The sequence below is a fragment of the Aquarana catesbeiana genome, linkage group LG02, assembly GCF_042186555.1.
Source record: "Aquarana catesbeiana isolate 2022-GZ linkage group LG02, ASM4218655v1, whole genome shotgun sequence".
Lineage (NCBI taxonomy): Eukaryota > Metazoa > Chordata > Amphibia > Anura > Ranidae > Aquarana > Aquarana catesbeiana.
In genome coordinates this window covers 571,331,430-571,352,361 of record NC_133325.1, presented here as the reverse complement: position 1 = coordinate 571,352,361, position 20,932 = coordinate 571,331,430, and the positions used below count along the sequence as shown (strand labels likewise).

The 20,932-nt window shown below is 40.1% G+C and overlaps 1 protein-coding gene across 3 annotated transcripts in view; it reads right to left on the bottom strand.

The window, feature by feature from the left end:
* Positions 1-4,492: 4,492 nt before the first annotated feature.
* The window catches only part of VEZF1 (vascular endothelial zinc finger 1), a 46,730-nt gene continuing 30,290 nt past the window's right edge, over positions 4,493-20,932 (bottom strand). For 2 of the 3 annotated variants that reach the window (XM_073616089.1, XM_073616091.1), the window contains exons 4-8: positions 19,425-19,611; positions 16,558-16,590; positions 9,877-9,927; positions 7,447-7,500; positions 4,493-7,270 (exon numbers count right to left, since the gene is read on the bottom strand). In XM_073616089.1, coding sequence (XP_073472190.1) covers positions 6,846-7,270; positions 7,447-7,500; positions 9,877-9,927; positions 16,558-16,590; positions 19,425-19,611 — 750 coding nt within the window. In that variant the 3' untranslated portion in view covers positions 4,493-6,845. The remainder of the gene's footprint in view (positions 7,271-7,446; positions 7,501-9,876; positions 9,928-16,557; positions 16,591-19,424; positions 19,612-20,932) is intronic. The other variant, XM_073616090.1, reaches the window with a different exon arrangement.

Sequence of the window (20,932 nt, the reverse complement as noted above, 5' to 3'; positions counted from 1 at the left end):
AACAAAGTATTGAACAAAGGCTGTGAATACTTATGTACATGGGATTTTCTTCCTTTTTTATTTTTAATACATTTGCAAAGATTTCAAACTTCTTTCACGCTGTCATTATGGGGTATTGTTTGTAGAAAATAATGAATTTAATCCATTTTGGAATAAGGCTGTAGCATAAACAAAATGTGGAAAAAGTGAAGCGCTGCAAATACTTTCCAGATGCACTGTATGTTCTAAGGACACTAGCAAAAAAATCTGAGGCGAGCTGGGGAGAAGGTGGGTGCATACTGGCCTGTTCTTATAGCTTTGACTGCCAGTGTCCAATCCCCTGAAGGCAGGTGCATATCCCGATGTACCTGACTACTTCTACTGTGTTCTGAAATGTATGATTAAATAAAGTGCTTTATGATAACTCTTATGACATTTTGACTGTCCATATGCCAACTGCTATCGGGAACAATCAGGCAGGATAAACATGCCCCGATAACTGCTGTTCCTTGTCAAGTAGTGCCAGCAATACTGTGTGCACAACTATTAAGCAAGTTGTATTTTTGAGGATTAATTTCATTGTTTAACTACAGTGCTCTCGGGCAATCCAAAATGTTAATAAACCTCAAACCTGAATATTAAAGTTAAAAAAAAAAAAAAAGTGAGGTTTTGGTTTTCTTAGAACATCTGTGCGCACACAATTATTGGGCAACTTTTAGCATGCAGAATGATCATGCAACTAAATGAACATTTTCCCACCTCACGTGTTTATTTTCATCTGTTAAAGTGACATTCAAAAAAAAAAAAAAAAAAATCCAATATAGCCACCCTTCTTTTCAATAACATAAGCCTTCCATTAATGGAGTCTGTCAGTTTCTTGATCTGTTGACAAATTTTTTGTGCAGCAGCAAACACAGCCTTCCAGACACTGTTCAGAGAGGTGTACTATTTTCCATTGCCGTAAATCTCCAGTTTAAAAAGGGCCCACAAGTTCTCAATAGGGTTTAGGTCAGGTGAGGAAGGGGCCATATTCTTTCATCTTTAAATCCCTTACTGGCTAGCCACGCAGTGGAGTACTTCGATGCATGCAATGGAGCATTGTCCTGCAGAAATATCATGGTCTTCTTGAAAAATGCAGACTTTCCTGAACCACTGCTTAAAGAAAAACTGGCTTTAGGTTTGGGAGTCGATTTTGATCTTCAGTCCGAAAAAGGTCCAACTAGCAAATCTTTAATACCACCAGCATACCAGTACCCTACCTCGCTGATGGCTGAGTTGAAGTGGAGCTCTGTGCCAATTCTTGTTCCAGCCACAGGCCCATCCATCTGGTCTGTCAAGAGTCACTCATCTCATTAGTTCATAAAACCTTTGAAAAATCTGTCTTCAGATATTTCTTGGCCCAGGTTTCAGCCTTCCTTACCCTGGCCATGTCTCTGAGCACTGAACACCTTGTACTTTTGGGCACTCCAGGTAGTCTGCAGTTCTGAAATAGAACAGCACTGGAGGATAATGGGTTCCTGTTAGCTTCACGTTTGATTCTTCTGAAATCTTTAGCAGTTAAATTGCGTCTTTTTCTCAACACGCTTCTTGCGACCATGTTGACTATTTGCAACAAAACGTTTGATGGTTTTGATCACTTCCCAATATCTTAGCAATTTCAAGAGCTGCACCCCTCTGAAAAACTTTAAAAATTTTGACTTAGAGTTAAATTAAATCTCTTTTTTGGCCCATTTTGTCTGAGGAAAAAAAGCTGCCTAATAATTATGCACACCTTAATATAGGGTGTTGATTTCCTTAGGCCACACCGTCCCTCAATACACATCACCGAATATGGTTAAATCTAATAATTTTCACGCATATAAATGATGATTTGGTCAAAATACTCACTTGCCTAAAAATCACGTACAGTTTATAGGCCTATGCTACTCATTTAACCCCCACCTCATTTTACCTAAACATGAATGATAAGCCAAGTTGAGCTTTAAAGGACTCCATGACAGCATGTCTTATTGTGAACAAAACATGTATGTAGGGTGAACGCATTGCAATGTGTGCTTTTTTCCCCCCATTTTTAATGTCTTTGCAAGTCAATGCACTGATTATGTGCTGCAAAAAAATTCAGCATGTCTACATTTTTCCCAGTGTACATCAATGGAATTTCTTTGGTGTGATCTCGGCACAATGGCAACAGTATTTGCGGTTTCTTTACCTTGATTAGCTTGGATCAACAAGCTCATGCTAGGGTTGAATATGCTCTAACAGTTTATAGAACCACTGGCCGACTTGCCATATGCCATATACTATGCCATAGAAGCTTGTCGACACAGGCCCTATGTCAGAACTGCTTTTCTCCTCATGCAAGACAATGTAAATTCAAAAGCACCTTAAAAGCAGGTTAACCCTTTCATGACTAAGCTCATTTCTGACATTTGTTGCTTACAAATTAAAATCCGTATTTTTTGCTAGAAAATTACTTAGAACCCCCAAAAACACACTATATATATATATATATATATATATATATATATATATATATATATATATATATATATATTTAGCAAAGAATCTAGAGAATAAAATGCCGATCGTCGCAATGCGGTCTTTCAAATGCAATTTTTTTTTTTTTATTTTAGGAAAAAATACACTTTCATGAAAAAAACAAACAAAAATACAGTAAAGTTAGCCCAACTTTTTTGTATAATGTGAAAGATGATGTTACGCCAAGTAAATAGAATCCCCCAACATGTCTCGCTTTGAAATTGCGCACACTTGTGGAATGGCGACAAACTACGGTACCTAAAAATCTCCATTGGCGACGCTTTAACCACTTAAGGACCAAGCCTCTTCCTGAGATTTGTTGTTTACAAATTAAAAACAGTTTTTTTGCTAGAAAATTACTTAGCACCCCCAAATATTATACTTTATTTTTCCAACAGCCTAGAGAATAAAATGGAGGTCGTTGCAATACTTTGTCAAGCCGTATTTGCGCAGCGGTCTTGCAAGTGCACTTTTTTTGGAAAAAACACACCTTTTTGAATTAAAAAAGTAAAAAATAGTAAAAGTTATCCCAATTTTTTTTTTATATTTTGAAAGATAAAAAGTTCCGCCGAGTAAATAGATACCCAACATGTCACGCTTCAAAATTGCGCCCGCTCGTGGAATGGCGACAAACTTTCACCCCTTAAAAATCTCCATAGGCGACGTTTAAAAAAAATTCTACAGGTTGCAGGTTTTGAGTTACAAAGGAGGTCTAAGGCTAGAATTATTGCACTACAGATCGCAGCGATACCTCACGTGTGGTTTTAACACTGTTTTCATATGCGGGCGCTACTCATGCATGCGTTCGCTTCTGCACGCGAGCTCGTCGGGACGGGGTGCGTTCAAAAAATTTTTTTTTAATTTATTTTACCTTTTTTTTTTTTTAAAAAGTGTAAAAATAAAAGTCACTTTTATTCCTATCACAAGTTATGTAAACATCCCTTGCAATAGAAAAAAAGCATGACAGGACCTCTTAAATATGAGATCTGGGGTCAAAAAAAACCTCAGATCTCATATTTACACTAAAATGCAATAAAACAATTGTCATTTAAAAAAATAAAATTTAAAAAAAAATTACCCTTTAAGAGTGTGGGTGGAAGTGACGTTTTGATGTCGCTTCCACCCAGCAATTGTATGGAGACGGGTGGGGGGCCATGTTCCCCTCACTCGTCTCCATACCAAGCAGGAGACAAGACGCGATCGCCTCCACCGACGGCTCCGGTAAGCGGCGGAGAGCACCGGATCGCGGCGGGAGCCCCCTCTCCTGCCGCCGATAAAAGTGATCTTGCGGTGAACCTGCCGCAAAGACCACTTATCTTGTAGTGGACTGCCCGCTGAAGAAGAGGACCCCGGGATTGTGGCAGCTAGCTGCTGCCGCCATAATGATATCCTCATTCAAACAGCCAACTTAAAACTGCGGTGAGCGGTCCGTAAGTAGTTAAAGTGGGGACGCTCCTCTCGCTTCTCTGGTATAACAGCCGAGCGGCTTTTAGCCGCATCGGTTGTTATCCCTGAAGAGCCGACCGCCTGCTCTAAAAATGGTACCAGGATGATGCATGCAGCTGCATCTTTCCGGTATAACCCCTTAAAGCCAAGGCTGCATATGTGCGTACGCTCGGCGGGAAGGAGTTAATGTACCTTAGGAAGTCACATGTGCCGGTCAATAAATTGCAACTCAAATTGATGTTAAATGCAAGCAGAATGCACCTGAAGGCAAGCTGCATTCACTAACACTTGCCCTAAAAGGTCAGCTTAGGCTTGCATTTATGATCAATATAAAAAAAAAAAATACTATTGACAGTAACAATTTAAAGTCTTAAAAATGCAAACCATCTTCTTTGAATAATTATCAATCTGAAATAACAAAAAGTGCATGAACACATTCATAGCTAGTCGCTTTGGTATCTATATTTCTTTGGTGTATATTAATGAATAGGAAACACACTGACCATATAGATGAATTGGGGAATAAAACTTCTCTCTACATTTTTGTTTATTGAGACAAACTAATTAAAAAAGGCACAAACATGGGGCATATGTTTACATGGACATTATAACAAACATACATGGAAAGTGTAGGAATGTAGCTGATTTCTGCTAAACAGAAAGTAACCAAGCTTTGTATATACAAAAGATGTACACTTTTTATGTTCTACAATATAAAAGATCAGTTATAAAATAATTGTTTACACTGAATTCTATTTTCTTGTATATATCAAGCCCCTACAACTTGTCTGTTGCCTTCTGCCCAGACAGTTCAGATCTGAGAACACTGTCGAATTATATTAAAGCATTAATTTTTTCTACTGCCATGGCTGAACGGGCCTTTTTTGCTCAGACATCCCTTGCAATCGCATTATTCGCTGGCATAATTTAACAGAGAACAGGCTGAATGTATAAATAAAAAAAATTCTCTATTAGCAAAAATGTAGTTTTTTTTTTTTTTTTAATATCTCTAAATTCAATGGATGTAAAAGTCTTAAACACCTTTCTTATAAAATGTGTTTGCTAGTTATCTACAGCACTTAAAGATTTTAACAAAAAAAAAAAAAGGGTTAAAGTAAAAATGTTACTCTAAAATGCAGGAAAATCTTTTGGTTTTCTAAAAACATGAATTACCATGTCAAAAAAAAAAAAATTAATAAAAAGGTCAAAATAAGAAATATCTATATGCACGTAGCTGGAGGTGGTGTCTAGTTAAGTGTGAGATTTGACCATAAGCAAGTGCTATTGGGGACAGGCCAAAGTGGAACTATCCCACTGTCACTTAAAACAAATAAAATATCAAAAACACAGATCTAAATATGAAAATATTTACATGTTAAAAAATAACATTTCTACAACACACATTTAAGAAGTCCCCATAAAAATCAAAATAAATGCAAACCAAAAAACAAATCCTGGCTTGCATTGTTGGGCTAACTACTTAGTGGTTAAAAAAAAACAAACAAAAAAAAAAAAAAATACACATACTGTATACAATTCCATTAACAGTTCTTTTCCATTATTTTTTTTTCCAATGCATCAGCAAGTCCAAATTGGGATACTAAGCGCAGTTTCTCTTTGTGCTTCTACATCAAGAAAGTCGATAGTACATGTCCTCCTGCGGAAAGGTTATTTTAGCCTACAACAGGCCAAAGTCCATTTATAGTCATATTTCAATTTTGTAAGGGGAAAACTTGCAGTAAGGTTTCAGCACAGTTGTAGGTTCCCCAACAGCAAAACCCTAGCTACCATATTTTAAAAACCTTTTTGTGCAAGCTGGAGAGAATTTCTACATTATATATCAATATATAATTTCAATTTTTTTTTATTTGGATTTCTGCTGCAACAAATAGTTGCACGAAGATCCTGAGTCCAAATGTCTCTTGGAACACTATCTGCATTGATTTTGTGTCCATATTTGGATGAGTTTTTCTCCGGGTACTCTGCTTTTTTTTTTGTTTTCCGTGCACAAATACATATTTTCAACTCTAATAAGGTCAGTGAAGCTTTTGTAAAGAATGAAGGGTTAGAAGAGCTGGCAACCAAGTACCCTAGTAGGCAATTCTAAAAGGACTGCATGCAACTGCTGCTAGATATGCCCGGTATTTAAGAAAGGAGCTTAGAAGCAGATTCTAGTTTCCAATGGAAAATTCTTCGCCTCTGGAGAGTCAAGACAGGACAGTTGTTCACCTCCGCATGTGTTTAAACCCTTTGCCAATATGCTCGATACTTAATCAGTGTGTAAATTCAAAATTACAAATAATGTTCCGTGCAGAATAGAGTTGGGACTCTTTATTTTTATGATATAGTGCTGGAAAACCAAAATCCATCACCATGAAATGCATACTGCGAATACATGTTTTTTTTTTTTCTTCTTAGTTATTACACGTCATAAACTTAAACAGTCAAGAAGCACAGAGTAGCACCTATACTAGTATCTCAATTATAGTAGTGACAAAAAATATCGACATTTTTGGCATAAAAAATGAAGGAATTCATTGCTAGTGTTATTTAAAACAATAGTTACCTGGGTAAAATACTAAAACCATTTCTTTAAAAAAAAAAAAAAATGCTGCCAATAAACAGTCATCTAGCCTATATTGTCTTTGTTTTTTTTGTGTTTTTTTTTTGTTGCATTCTTCTCCTCAGCTGGGTATTGCCCAGAATAATTCTGAAGGCAGAAGAATGGATGAAATTAGTAAAACTCAGGGTTCAAACATCAACAAATACATTGCTGTAAGCTTCTTATAAAATCATGACTGTCAGTTGCTGGTAAACAACTACTGAACAACCCCATAATACTGCTTTAAAAATATATCTATATGTTTTTTTTCGCTTTCCCTTTACCAAGGTGGGGTAGATGGCAGAGCTTGTGATAAGAACGGCATGCTCTCCACTGGTCTCATAGCTATATTTAACGGAGCAGCTAAAGTCATTGGTGTAGGCAGATTCATAGGGCTTGTTATAGTGACCGGATGTGCAATGTTCATTGGAGCAGTGACTGGGGTAGGCAAATTGACTGGAGATGTTAAGGACAAAGGTGAAGTCATAGAAATCGGCGTTGTTATGGTCACTGGATGTCCTAGGTTCATAGAAGAAGTGATATTGACAGGGCTGGAGACATTCACTGGACTTCTCATGCTCATGGCTGTTGCCACTGTTACAGGGTTTGTAAGGGTCCCCGATGCTGCGGACGTAATATTGAAGGGAGAGGTAAGAGTCACAGACGTCTGGGCTGCAGTAGAAGTTTGGCACATGTTGCTCGTGTCTAAAAATAAATGGCAAGTCATTTACCACATAAGCACAATTTGCTTTTCATACATTTCTTTACAGTTGTGTGATTACTTTTATTCTATTTAAAAAAAAAATGTCCTATGGCAGTAAGAGGTATTACAGTGTCATGTAAATTCTTACGCATCAACTGGTATGAAGACATGCAATCACCTATTGAAAAGGTCCTATGATTCTGATCCACAGCACAAAAGAGTGAGTCTGGAGCTGAAATAAGAGGCAAAGTAATATATCAAAGTCCCAACATTAGGTGTATTTTAATAACTGGTAAAAACCAGGAAATATGTATTTACTATGAAAACTTAGAAACAACCCAGAAGTTAAAGTAGAACTCCAACCAATAACAAATACACTGCTGAACATATATGTGAGGTGGTGTACTGGCCAAATTTGTAATTCTGTTGTCAGTCTTATGATCTACACACTTTTGCCACACTACAGAGCCAGCTGATTGAAACCTTTTTGGTTTAGCCTTGCAGTTTCCAGTGTCACCCTCTCCACCTCCGGATTGCTCACAAATATGAAAATCAGCATCTGCTCTGTCGAGTGGGCAGAGCGCTGACCCAGGAAGCTGTAAAGCTGAAAACAGCAGTGTGACAAGGGTGTACGGCTCAGGAAACTGGCATTACAGAATTACAAATCTGTCAGGTAAAAAAGCTGACCTATATCAGTTGTGTATTTAGCCATTTGTCCAGTGTTTTACCTTTAACAGCCATTATATACTGCAGCAATTTATACATTAGCAAATGAATTTGCTGTAATATGCAGGCATAAACAATACTATAAAATAACAATTAAACAAGCATTTTCATTTGAGTGCATACATTTCATACAATAGAGTTAAACATGTCATACTTACCTCCTCTGTGCAAGGGTTTTGCACAGAGCGGCCCGATCCTCCTCTTCTGGGGTCCCTCCTCCTCGAGTGTCCGTACAGAGGCGCATTCCATAGGGGCACTCATGCAGTTGCACTACCAAGTCCTGTTGCTGCATCCATTGAGACCGCAGGATTCAGCTCTGCCCCTCGGCTTCCGTGTCACTGGATTTAATTGACAGCAGTGGGAGCAAATGGCTCCTGCTGCTATCAATCTGTCCAATGAGGACCCGAGACACCAGCTGGAACTGCTGGGCTCATTCTGGTCGCTGGAACGATTGGGTTCAGGTAAGAAAAAGGGGGGCAGATGCACCACAGAAGGTTTTTCACCTTAATGCATAGAATGCATTAAGGTGAAAAATCCTTGAGACATTACAACTCCTTAAAAGGACCTCTTAGCATGGATCAGCATTTTCAAAGTTGCACAACACCACCTTGTCTAAAGTAAAAAGTAATCTATAAAATTATTTCATGAAATAAACTAATTCTATAAAACTTTTTGCACTTTTTTTTGCACAGAATTTATGTCTTGTTGGTCCTCTTATTCAACTGCATGTCCATCATTCAAAAAATTAGCAAAATACAAACTGGAAATTTATACACCGATTGCAATAAAAGTTGAACTCAGGCAAAAAACTCACAGCACATATTTCTTCATACCCAATTTAGTGCTATCTAGCGCAACTTTCAAAATGTAAACCGCTATCCACCAACAAACTCCAATCACAGTTCAAGCCAGTGATGGGGAACCTTGGCACCCCAGATGTTTTGCAACTACGTTTCCCATAATGCTCCACTACACTGCAGAGTGCAGGAGCATCATGGGAAATGTAGTTCCAAAACATCTGGGGTGCCAAGGTTCGTCATCGCTGGTTTAGGCCTTAAGAATTACACTGGATAAGGAACGCAAACAGATTTTGAAAACATTTTCACGGATGAGCAACCATAAAGTTGATTGAGCATCACTTTTGTTTAAAAATGAATAGCCCATTTGAAAACAAAAAAGAATCTTTTTAGAATGCAGTGTTTGTAAATAAGGAAGTATTTGCCTTGAAACATTAGCCCCCATAGAAAGTCACTTGATGAACTGCTCCCATCTCACTGGCAACGTTAATTCTGAACAAAAGCCATAACAGGGAGTGTCAATGTGGTGTAAGGCCCCTTTCACACATGCGGACCGTATGTCCGTATTTCATCCATCCGCTTTCGGATGAAATACGGACAGACATGCATCCCTATGGGATAGCGGGTGTCAGCGGATGAACATCCGCTGACACCCAATATCATTGGGCCCCGCTATTGTCCGATTGTGCAGACGGAGGAAAATCCCATTTTTCTATCTGTCTGCAGGGCGGATCAGATTAACACGGACAGACAGTCTGTGTTCATCCGATCCCCCATAGGGGAAAGCGGAGATCTGACAGGGCGGTCCCTGCACAGTATGCAGGGACCGCCCTGTCATCTGCCGGCTCAGCGGGGATCAACAGAGCAATCCCCGCTGAGCAAGCGGATGTTCATGGGTCGGATCAACATGGATCCGCACGTGTGAAAGGGGCCTAATACTTTTAGGAGCATACATACTTTTTATAAGCTTCGAGGAGGGCAGATAAAGAACTATAACAAAGTGAAGTATATACCACCCAAGAATCTCATAAAAGTCTGTTTATAATACAAAACCGATAATATATTGTATAGAAAAATTTAAATACCTTCATATTTAATTCTGCAATGAACTGGAGTTTGGAGTTCATGAAGTTGACCTACAATTAAAGAGTAGATTTGTTATATGGCACTATAGAAGAGACATTTTAGCATTTTCACGCCTACCAAAAAGAGGATGCACAACAAAACTAACACTTTAAGAGGAATAAAGCCTATTTAACCACTTGTCTACTGGGCACTTTTACCCCCTACCTGCACAGGCCAATTTTCAGCGTGGTCGCACTCTGAATGAAAATTGCGTGGTCATGAACGCTGTACCCATATGAAGTTTTTATCATTCATTTTCACACAAATAGAGCTTTTGTTTGGTGGTATTTAATCACCACTGGAATTTTTGCTAAACAAATGAAAAAAAAAAAAAAAAAACCACACCCCTAAAAATTTTGAATTTTTTTTTTCATAGTTTTGTTATAACATTTCACAAATAGGTCATTATTTGTCTTTACTAATGTGCGCTGATGAGGCTACACTGATAGGTGATACTGATAATCAGTGTCCTGATTATCAGTGTCCATGTCCCGGTTATTGGCGGTTAGCGTGAGGAAAGAAAAGCTGCTAACCGGCTTGTGTTTACATCTGTGATCTGCTGTTATTGGACACAGCTAATCATGTGGTAAAGGGCCGCTGGCATTGGCCCTTTACCCCGATCTGTGATTAGCTGAGTCTGCAGGGGGCGCACGGGCAGCACGATCAAATGGCGATCGTTGCAATATTTTAGGTTACACTGCATTTGCGCAGTGGTCTATCAAATGCAATTTTTTTTGGAAGAAATACACTTTCATGATTTAAAAGAAAACTAAACAAAGTTGGCACCAATTTTTTTTGTATAATGCGAAATATGTTATGCCGAGTACCCAACATATCATGCTTTAAACATTGCGCACACTCATGGAATAGGTTTTGGACGCCCCACCAATGTTGAAGCCAGGTCCATATAGTGATGGGCAGACACAGAAGGATGGTGCCAGGGGGACCACGAGTTCTTCAATACCAAGCACGTTGCTGTGGTTAGCAGAATTTTGTTTAAAGAGATATACTCCGAACTTTGTCCTACAAGCAAGGCAACTAAGCAGCGTAATTGGATGGATCACCTTTTTTTCTCCAAGTTGTACATCGATTTAGTTATTTTCTGGGATTCTTTAGCTTTATAGAAAAATTGAAAGTGTGATTCCAGTCAAAACTAAGCTGAAATTTACCCCCACCCACCACCTGAGCTAATTCTATCTACCCTATAAAAGGAAAGATGCTTTTACTTCATATTCTGAAGTTGCTCTGGTCACAAGATCTGTCCAGTGTAGAGAGAGCAGCGACAATGGCTGTAGAGCCCAGGCACGGAGGTCATCCATAGGCTTACTTTGGGGCAGCCATTGTCAGCTGTCCCTTCTCTACGCTGACAACGGCTGGGGCCCAATCATGTGATTGACCCGACTTCAGAATGGGTAAGTATAAGCATGTCTTTTTTTACAGGGTAGATCAAATAGGCTTAGAATTGGAGTGGGAGTAGATTTTATCTTAGTTAGGTTTTGACTGGAATTTAACTTTAAACATATTTATCGGACTCCAAATCCTTCTTCAAACAGAGCTTTTTTTAGATGAATAAAATTGTTAGGACTTCGGTCGACATTATATTGTTAACTGTGTCCCTATTTGGAAGGTTTCTTTACACTCAGGTCTGTAAAAAAAAAAACAAAAAAAATGTAACTACCCTAAATTTAGACGCAGAGCATTTGAAACTAGGAAGAGGTTCTAACCATTGCTCACTATCCAAAATTCCTTGAGTTGAACTTAAAAGCAAGTGATTTGTTTATTTTTAATAAATGTTTATTCTTAGGGATGACCCCTATGTTTCTATGCTGTGGTTTAAAGTACTTGTTATTGGGGGGTGGTACTAGGCCAACAGTAGAGCTGCACGATTCTGGCAAAAATGAGAATCACAATTTTTTTTTACTTAGAATAAAAAGATCACGATTCTTGTGACGTAATTTTTTTTGAGAGCGAGAGAGGGCGCGAGATTGATAGAGAGGGCACAAGATTGATAGAGAAAAAAAAAAAAAAAAAAGCTCCGACAGCTTCCCCTCTGCTCCGAAACAGGGAAACATCCCGGGGACAACATCGATCGGTGCGCGCTTTTCAGCTCACAATATTCAAATTGCTTAATGGTCAGAATCGCACAAATTCGGAGTTGCGATCGCGGTGGGCGGAGAATCGCGATAACTATTCTGCACAATTAAACGTGCAGCTCTAGCCAACAGTCAGACTTCCCTTTGCTGCTGCCAACCATGATAGCATTATCCTCAATGGTTTCAGCAAAATCCATCTGCAGTAATCAGATGCTGCAGTAATCTGCACAGCTGTGCGATACATACACACATCTAGGTTTATGCAATCATTTGGTGGTTTAAATCATGATCTTGCATGTCTATCTGTAAAGCTCAACTAAATTCTGTAAAACCGTGGGTTGTGGGTAGATTTCAGATGCAGTAAACTGATCAGGTAGCCGCGGCCATAGTAAAATAGCAACATCTGGAAACAGTCAACGGTCTGACATACCCTCTGTTAGAGCTGCACAAATAATCATTAGAAATCTTGCAATCTTGATTCGACCCCCTACAAGATCTCACTCCAGCAATTCCACGATTCATGTAAAAAGTGAACAGCAGTTCCCCTGCTCAAAGCTGTCATATAAAAAAAAAAAAAAAAAAAAAAAAAAAAAAGAAGGAGCAGCCTGCCATGTTTAGTAACAAAATTGCTCAGCATGGAGAGAGACAGATACAAAGAAACATTGCATCTTCTTAACTGTCCTCCTGCTTATTTATTTACAGATCAAAGGGATGAACTTTGGTCTGCAGATAAAGTCAGTTTAACCACTTCAATACTGGGCCTATTCTGGCACTTCTCTCCTTCATGTAAAAATCATTGTTTTTTGGCTAGAAAACTACTCAGAACCCCCAAACATTATATATGTTTTTTTAGCAGACACGTTAGGGAATAAAATGGCGGTCATTGCAACTTTTTATCTCACACGGTATTTGCGCAATCATTTTTCAAATGCCTTTTGGGGGGGGGGGGGGGGGAGACAGTTTTATGAATTAAAATATAACAAACAGTAAAGTTAGCCCAATTTTTTTGTATAATGTGAAAGATGATGTTACGCCAAGTACATAGATACCTAACATGTCACGCTTTAAAATTGCGCACAATCATGGAATGGTGCCAAACTTCATTACTTAAAAATCTCCATAGGCGACGATTTAAAATTTTTTACAGGTTACCAGTTTAGAGTTACAGAGGAGGTCTAGTGCTAGAATTGTTGCACACATTCTAACACTCGTCGAGATACCTCACATGTGTGGTTTGAGCGGCGTTTACATATGTGGGCGGGACTTACGTGTGCGTTTGCTTCTGAGCGCGAGCTACCAGGGACAGGGGCGTTTTAAATTTTTTTATTAATTTACTTAATTTTTTTATTTTTACACTTTTTTTCCTATTACAAGGAATGTAAACATCCCTTGTAATAGGAATCTATGTGACAGTTCCTCTTTATGGAGAGATGTGGGGTCAATAAGACCCCACATCTCTCCTCCAGGCTGGAAAGCATGAGATTGGAAATTTTTTTTTTTACCGATCTCATGCTGACAGCCGCAATCGCGCTTAGTTTATTTCCAGGTACCTGGGCGTGACGTCATAACTTCGCGCCTGGGCCTCAGACGGTCATAGAGATGACTGGTGACTATCTGGTCACCAGTCATCTCTATCGTCCTCATCCGGCGCCAGCCGATTCTCCGGGCCCCCCAATGGCACGGGAGAGCCCGGAGAAGCACCGGATGGCGGCGGGAAGGGGGGACGTCCCTCCCGTCGCCTATAAGAACGATCAAGCGGCGGAATAACCGCTATGATCGTTCTTATCGTGCACAGAATCGCCGGCAGCAAAGAAATAGATATGAATGATGCATCTAGCTGCAGGCATCATTCAGATATCCCCTCTAAAAGTAGAGGACATCATTTTACTATGGCCGGGTACTGAAGTGGTTAAGGCTGAATTCACACCTATGCGAATTGGATGCGGCTTTCCCAGCATCCAATTCGCATGACAGGAGATCGTGTCCAGTCCTCTATGGAGCCAGTTCACATATCTCAGTTGCAGCTGTGGAGTGGCTTGCCCAGGAACGTTGTGCATCTTTGGCTCAGTTTCAGGCAAAAATTCAGCCCTGAAATGGAGAACAGGGACGCACTGGACCCTTGCTGCGATCTGTATCCGTCAAAGGTTTGAACCCAGCCCAATGCAACCTTGACAAGTTGTTTATTAAATTGTTCCTGTTTAACCCCTTATTAACCTTTAATTTACTCTAATCAGCTTTGTTCATTAATATTTTTACACTTTGCACAATAAAAAAAAAAAAAAAAAAAAAAAAAAAAAAAAAAAAAAATACATTTGTAAAACAACTAGGGATGCACCGAAATTTAGGCCGCCGAAACATATCGGACGAAAATGGTGTTTTCGGTGCATTGCCAAAAGAAAAATTTTGCCGAAAACGGGGGTGGGGACTGGGCAGGCCTCCGCCCCCTGGTGCCGACCATTGCGGGGGCATCTTCCTGTCTCAGCCCAGTCCTCCCTCCCCACAGAGCGGCATCTCCGTGTGTCCTGCAGCTGTGAATTGTATTTCTCAGGCGGCTGCAGTAACAATGTCCCGCCTCCTGTGACAGACGGCACACATTCAATGGCGGGACATTGAATCAGAGTGACGCGATTACAGGAGGCAGGACATGGTTACTGCAGCCGCAGGGGAAATGCATTTCACAGTGCTAGGACACACGAATATGCTGCTCTGATCCAGACACAGGCAGGCTGCATCTGAGGGGAACTGGTGAGGCTGCATTGATCTCTTGTATCATGTCTGCAATCTCTGACCATCTCCTGTACTAAGTTTGCAGTCTCCCGATTGTCTCCTGTAGCATGTCCGCAGTCTGACCGTCTCCTATATCAGATGGTTAGAGGCTGGGGACATGATACAAGAGATGGCTGGAGAATGCGGACTGAATTTTCTTGAGCCTTTCTTGCACCAAAAGGTGCCAATAATGGCCAACAATAAAAAGTCGAATACAATACAATTGTATATAAAAATAAATATTTTTTAAAAAAACTTTATTTTTTGGTATCGGCACCAAAAAACGAATTCGGTGCACCCCTAAAAACAACTTTTCAATGCTTTGCACCATTGCTGACAGCTGAAGTGTAAACAAAAAAGTTGCGGTATGTATCAGTATTTGGTATCGGCGAGTACTAAAGAAAAAAGACCCTAATATAAACTTAACCACTTCCTGCTCGGCCTATAGCAGAATGACAGCCGGGGGGTGGTTCAGTTATCCTGACTGGGCGTCATACAACGCCCTGCAGGATAACAGCCACCATGCGCCTGTGGGGGCGCACATTGCGGTGATCGGTGGTGCGCTGTGTCAGTCTGACACACCGCTACACCGATCTCGGTAAAGAGCCTCCATCGGAGGCTCTTTACCACGTGATCAGCCGTGTCCAATCACGGCTGATCACGATGTAAACAGGAAAAGCCGCTGATCGGCTTTTGCTCACTCGCGTCTGACAGGGGGGGGGGGGGTCAGCACTGATTGTTTATCAGCGCAGACCCCCTGCGGATGCCCATACTAGACCACCAGGGAAGCCGCCAGGACCACCAGGGAAGGGGGCAACATGTGGATGGCCAGGTATGTACCCCATGGCCATCCACATGTGCAAATGAATGCCCAATCTGTGCCAATCAGTGCCCACAAATGGGCACCGACTGGCACCATTATGTAACAAATGACATCAGTAATGCCCAGCAATGCCACCCATCAGTGTTCATCAGTGCCACCTATCAGTGCCCATCAGTGCCACCTATCAGTGCCCATCCGTGCAGCCATATCAGTGCCCGCTATTGAACAAAACATACTTATTTACAAAAATTTTTTACAGAAACAAAGAAAAAAAACTTGTTTTTTTTTTCAAAATTTTCGGTATTTTTTTTATTTGTTGCATAAAAAATAAAAACCGCAGAGGTGATCAAATACCACCAAAAGAAAGCTCTATTTGTGGGAACAAAATGATAAAAAATTTGTTTGGGTACAGTGTTGCATGACCGCGCAATTGTCATTCAAACTGCAATAGCTCTGAAAGCTGAAAATTGGCTTGGGCAGGAATGTGTCTATGTGCCTGGTATTGAAGTGGTTAATGGCAATTTTTTTATTTCTTTACACATTACATTTTATATTTCTTTAAATTTGATTGAAGCAGAGTATTGTGTCTTATTTTTTTGCCATCTTGTTTGATAACCTAATATTGGAGGGTTGTAAATCTTTAAAATAAAAAAGTTCAGAATCATGATCTTTATCCTAAGCAAATAAATTTTGATTCTCATTTTATCCAGAATCATGCACCTCTAGTCAGAGCTCCCCACTCAGTTTGCTTTGAGCTTTGCTCACTCCCCTAAATGGATAGCTCTGTCAGACCAATGCAGGGAGGCTTCTGCTTCCACCAAGAGTAATGATTGCCCTCAGGAGCATGACAGTACATAACAGGTTATTTCACTGTGGCCGCTTTATCAGTTAACAGCAAGGCTGTAACCACATACTTTACAGGTAAGTTCAAGCAGGCTCTAGTCTTGTAACACTCTCACCTTTGAAATTATAAGGCTGGAAGGAACAGGACCCTAAATGATGAGGTACACAGAAAAGTAGTATGTTTTAGGAAAAGGGTTATATTTGAAAGAGAAACTTTGAACAGCATAAATTTGTATACACTAATTTGCAGGATAAACCATGAAACACTACAAATCTAGGATAACAAGGGCACACTGGAGCTTAGTCATAGGAGTGCTGCTGGAAGCTGTAAACACCATAGGCTGTAGCTCTTTATGTAATACTTATGGGGCACGGAGGTGTTTGTTTCCATCTAGTAATGATGCCAAAAAAGGCTGAATTCACATCTACCATTTTGCAAACCTCATATCAGTTTCAATTCTCAATAATCAAGGTAATTTCAAATATTTTGAGCATGCCTGTTTATATCAGCGTTACCTCTAAAAAGGACTAAAAAAAAAATAAATTAGCTATTCTAAACAATTTTTTGGACTGGTGTCGATAGGCTTTTGTTCATGTCAGCTGAGTTTTGCATACCCAATACTGTACTATTGAAATGCAAAATGAGCTTGAAGTACAGCCCTGGCCAAAAGTTTTGAGAATGACGAATAGAAATTTTCAAAGTCTGCTGCTTCAGTATTTTTAGATTTTTTTTGTCAGATGTTACTATGGTATACTGAAGTATAATTACAAGCACTTCATAAGTGTCAAAGGCTGTTATTGACAATTACATTAAGTTTATGCAAAGAGTCAATATGTGCAGTGTTGAACCTTCTTTTTCAAGAGCTCTGCAATTGGCCCTGGCATGCTGTCAATCAACTTCTGGGCCACATTCTGACTGATGGCAGCCCATTTTTGCATAATCAATACTTGGAGTTTGTCAGAATTAGTTTTTTTTGTGCATCCACCTCTTGAAGGATTGACCACAAGTTCTCAATGGATTAAGGTGTGGGTAGTTTCCTGGACCAGTGTTTTGTTCCCCAAGTCACTTAGTTATGACTTTTGCCTTATTGGCAAGGTGCTCCATCATTCTGGAAAAGGCATTGTTTGTCACCAAACTGTTCTTGGATGTTGGGAGAAGTTGCTCTCAAGGGATGTTTTTGTACCATTCTGTATTTGTGGCCGTGTTCTTACGCAAAATTGTGAGCGAGCCCATTCCCTTGGCTGAGAATTCCCCCACACATGAATGATCTCAGGATGCTTTAGTGTTGGCATGACACAGGACTGATGGTAGCGCTCACCTTTTCTTCTCCAGACAAGGTTTTTTCTAGATGCCCCAAACAATCGGAAAGGGGATTCATCAGAAAAAAATGACTTTACCCCAGTCCTCAGCAGGCCAAGCCCTGCACTTTTGAAGATTTACAGCTTGTCCCTAATGTTTTTACTGGAGAGAAGTGGCTTCTTTGCTGCCCTTGTTGACATCAGGCACCCTCCAAAAGTCTTCACCTTACTGTGCGTGCAGATGCACTCACCTGCTGCCATTCCTGAGCAACCTCTGCACTGGTGGTGCCCCGATCCAGCATCAGAATCAACTGTAAGACAGTCCTGGCGCTTGAATGACTTTCTTAGGTGCCCTGAAACCTTCTTAACAATTGAACCTCTCTCCTTGAAGTTCTCGATGATCCGATAAATGGCTGATTTATGTGCAATCTTAGCAGCAGCAATATCCTTGCCTGTGAATCCCTTTTTGTGCAAAGCAATGATGACATGTTTCCTTGCAGGTAACCATGGTTAACAGAGGAAGAACAATTTCAAGCATCACCCAGCCTCTTTTTAAAGCTTCCAGTCTGCTACTCTTAGGCCCCTTTCACACTGGGGCGGTGGGGGCGTCGGCGGTACAACAGCGCTATTTTTAGCGCTGCTGTACCGTAGTTCTTGCAGCGGTATTCGGCCGCTAGCGGTGCAGTTTTAACCCCCGCTGGCGGCCGAAAAAGGGTTAAAATCCCTCGTACAGCGCGGGTATTGCCGCGCTGTCCCATTGATTTCAATGGGCAGGAGCGGTGAAGGAGCGGTGAATACACCGCTCCTTCACCACTCCAAAAAAGCGGTTTGCAGGACTTTTTTTACCGTCCTGCCTGCGCACCGCTTCAGCGTGAAAGCCCTCGGGCTTTCACACCGAACAAACAGCGGAGGCTGTTTAGGGGCGGTTTGCAGGCGGTATTTTTAGCGCAATACCGCCTGCAAACCGCCCCAGTGTGAAAGGGGTCTAACTCAATCAGCATTACAAACTGATTTCTAGCCTTGTACTCATCAACACTGACACCTGTGTTAACGAGAACCACTGACAATGTCAGCTGGTCCTTTTGTGGCAGGGCTAAATTGCAGTGGAAATTTTTTTTGGGGGGGGGGTTTAAGTTCATTTTCATGGCAAAGAGGGGCTTTGCAATTAACTGCAATTCATCCGATCACTCTTCATAACATTCTGGAATATATACAAATTGCCATCGTAAAAAATGGAGGCAGCAGACTTTGTGAAAAATAGTATGTCATTCTCAAAACTTTTGGCCAGGGCTGTAGATCAAATGAAGGCCACAGAGGTTAACTTCAGGTTAAAAGCACCTGTCAAAGTTCTAAATGAAGCCAAAAGCCTATCAACACAGTCTTAGAAAGACGAATACAAAAAAAAAAAAAAAAATCACTGGAAGCAATGATTTACACCAGTGGTTCTCAATCCTGTCCTCAAGTACCCCACACAACAGACCATGTTTGCAGGTTTTCCTTTATCTTGCACAGGTGCTTTAAATCAGAGTCAATGGCTTAGTATTTTGGGCAGCTATTTTATCTAAGAGAAATTCCCAAAACATGGCCTGTTGGGAGTACTTGAGGACAGGGTTGAGAACCGATTTGGACAGTGCAGACCATAAGTATACAGAACAATTAAGATAATAAATAAAAATCTATTTACCTTGAAACTTTTTACCTTGCTTACAGGTATTACAATTAATACTTTGACTTTGTCCGTGTGTCTTTAGGTGACTTGTGATGTAGGCTGCACTAAGAAGTTTGCCACATATATTGCAAGACACCTTTCCTTCATGGCGCACCATATGCGTTCGCAGCCTGTCTTTGGTGGCAAAGGCAGCAGTACAGGTCTGAAAGAGAAGAATTTTACAACAACTTCTACTGACTCAAGTTCTTCACACAGTTGACAAATTAAAATGTTAACAGAAGCTTGTGGAATTGACCAAGTTATTGCTAGTTTCTATTGCCATGAACAAACCTTTAACAAAGCTGCATTCAGTGCATTTCTACAATGTTTACTTATGGTAATGGAACCGGAATTACAAAAGCTGTGTGCCTGCCATCAACAAGTCAACAGCGTGAGGCACCTTTTGTTCACTAGAATATAAAAAAATGCAGTCTGACATGGAAGACTAATTCAGTTTGAAACTGAATTCTAAGGCTACTTTCACACTGAGGCGCTTTACAGGCACTATAGCTCTAAATATAGCGCCTGCAAAGCGCCTCTCCTATCACTCCAGTGATAAAGCCTGAATGCTTTCACACTGGAGTGCTGCGCTGGCAGCACGCTAAAATAAAAAAAAAAAAAAAAAAAAAAAAAAAAAAAGAAATCAATGGGCAGGGACACTTTGAACCCTTTTTCTGCCGTTAGCGGGGGGTTAAAAGTGCCACAAAAACTACAGTAAAGCACTGCTAAAAATAGCAGCGATTTACCGCAGACGCCCGCCCAGTGTGAAAGTGCCCCGAGTAAAACCTTTTTATATAGTTTAGCATATAGAAAGGTCAGCACTTTTATCGTGCAACTACAATGTTATGACACGCTGTACACATTTACTATAAGAAAATATTTAACAAGACCACATTATTGCAAGGAATAATGAATACAGTTTTAACAATTTTAAAATTTCACTTGTATGTTATGTAAACATGCACTGTAGTTAAAGCTAATATTGAAAACACAGCTACTCATGTACCACAGGTGTACAGTAAGTGATTAAAAAAGCAGAGTTCCACTCGTTTTTTTTCAGTTTATTAACAGTCAGCATCTACAATAAGTGTAGCTGCTGACTTTTAACCACTTCAGCCCCGGAAGATTTGGCTGCTGAATGACCGGACCATTTTTTGCGTTTCGGCACTGCATCCTTTTTCTCCCACAAATAGAGCTTTCTTTTGGTGGTATTTGATCTCCTCTGCGGGTTTTATTTTTTGCGCTATACACAAAAAAAGAGCGACAATTTTGAATTAAAAAAAAAATACATTTTGTACATTTGCTATAATAAATATCCCCCTTTTTTTTTTTTTAAGAAAAAGCTAATTTTTTTTTCTCGGTTTAGGCCGATATGTGTCCTACATTTTTTTTTTTTTACCAAAAATATCACAATAAGCGTATATTGATTGGTTTGCACAAAAGTTATAGCGTCTACAAAATAGGGGATAGATTTATAGCATTTT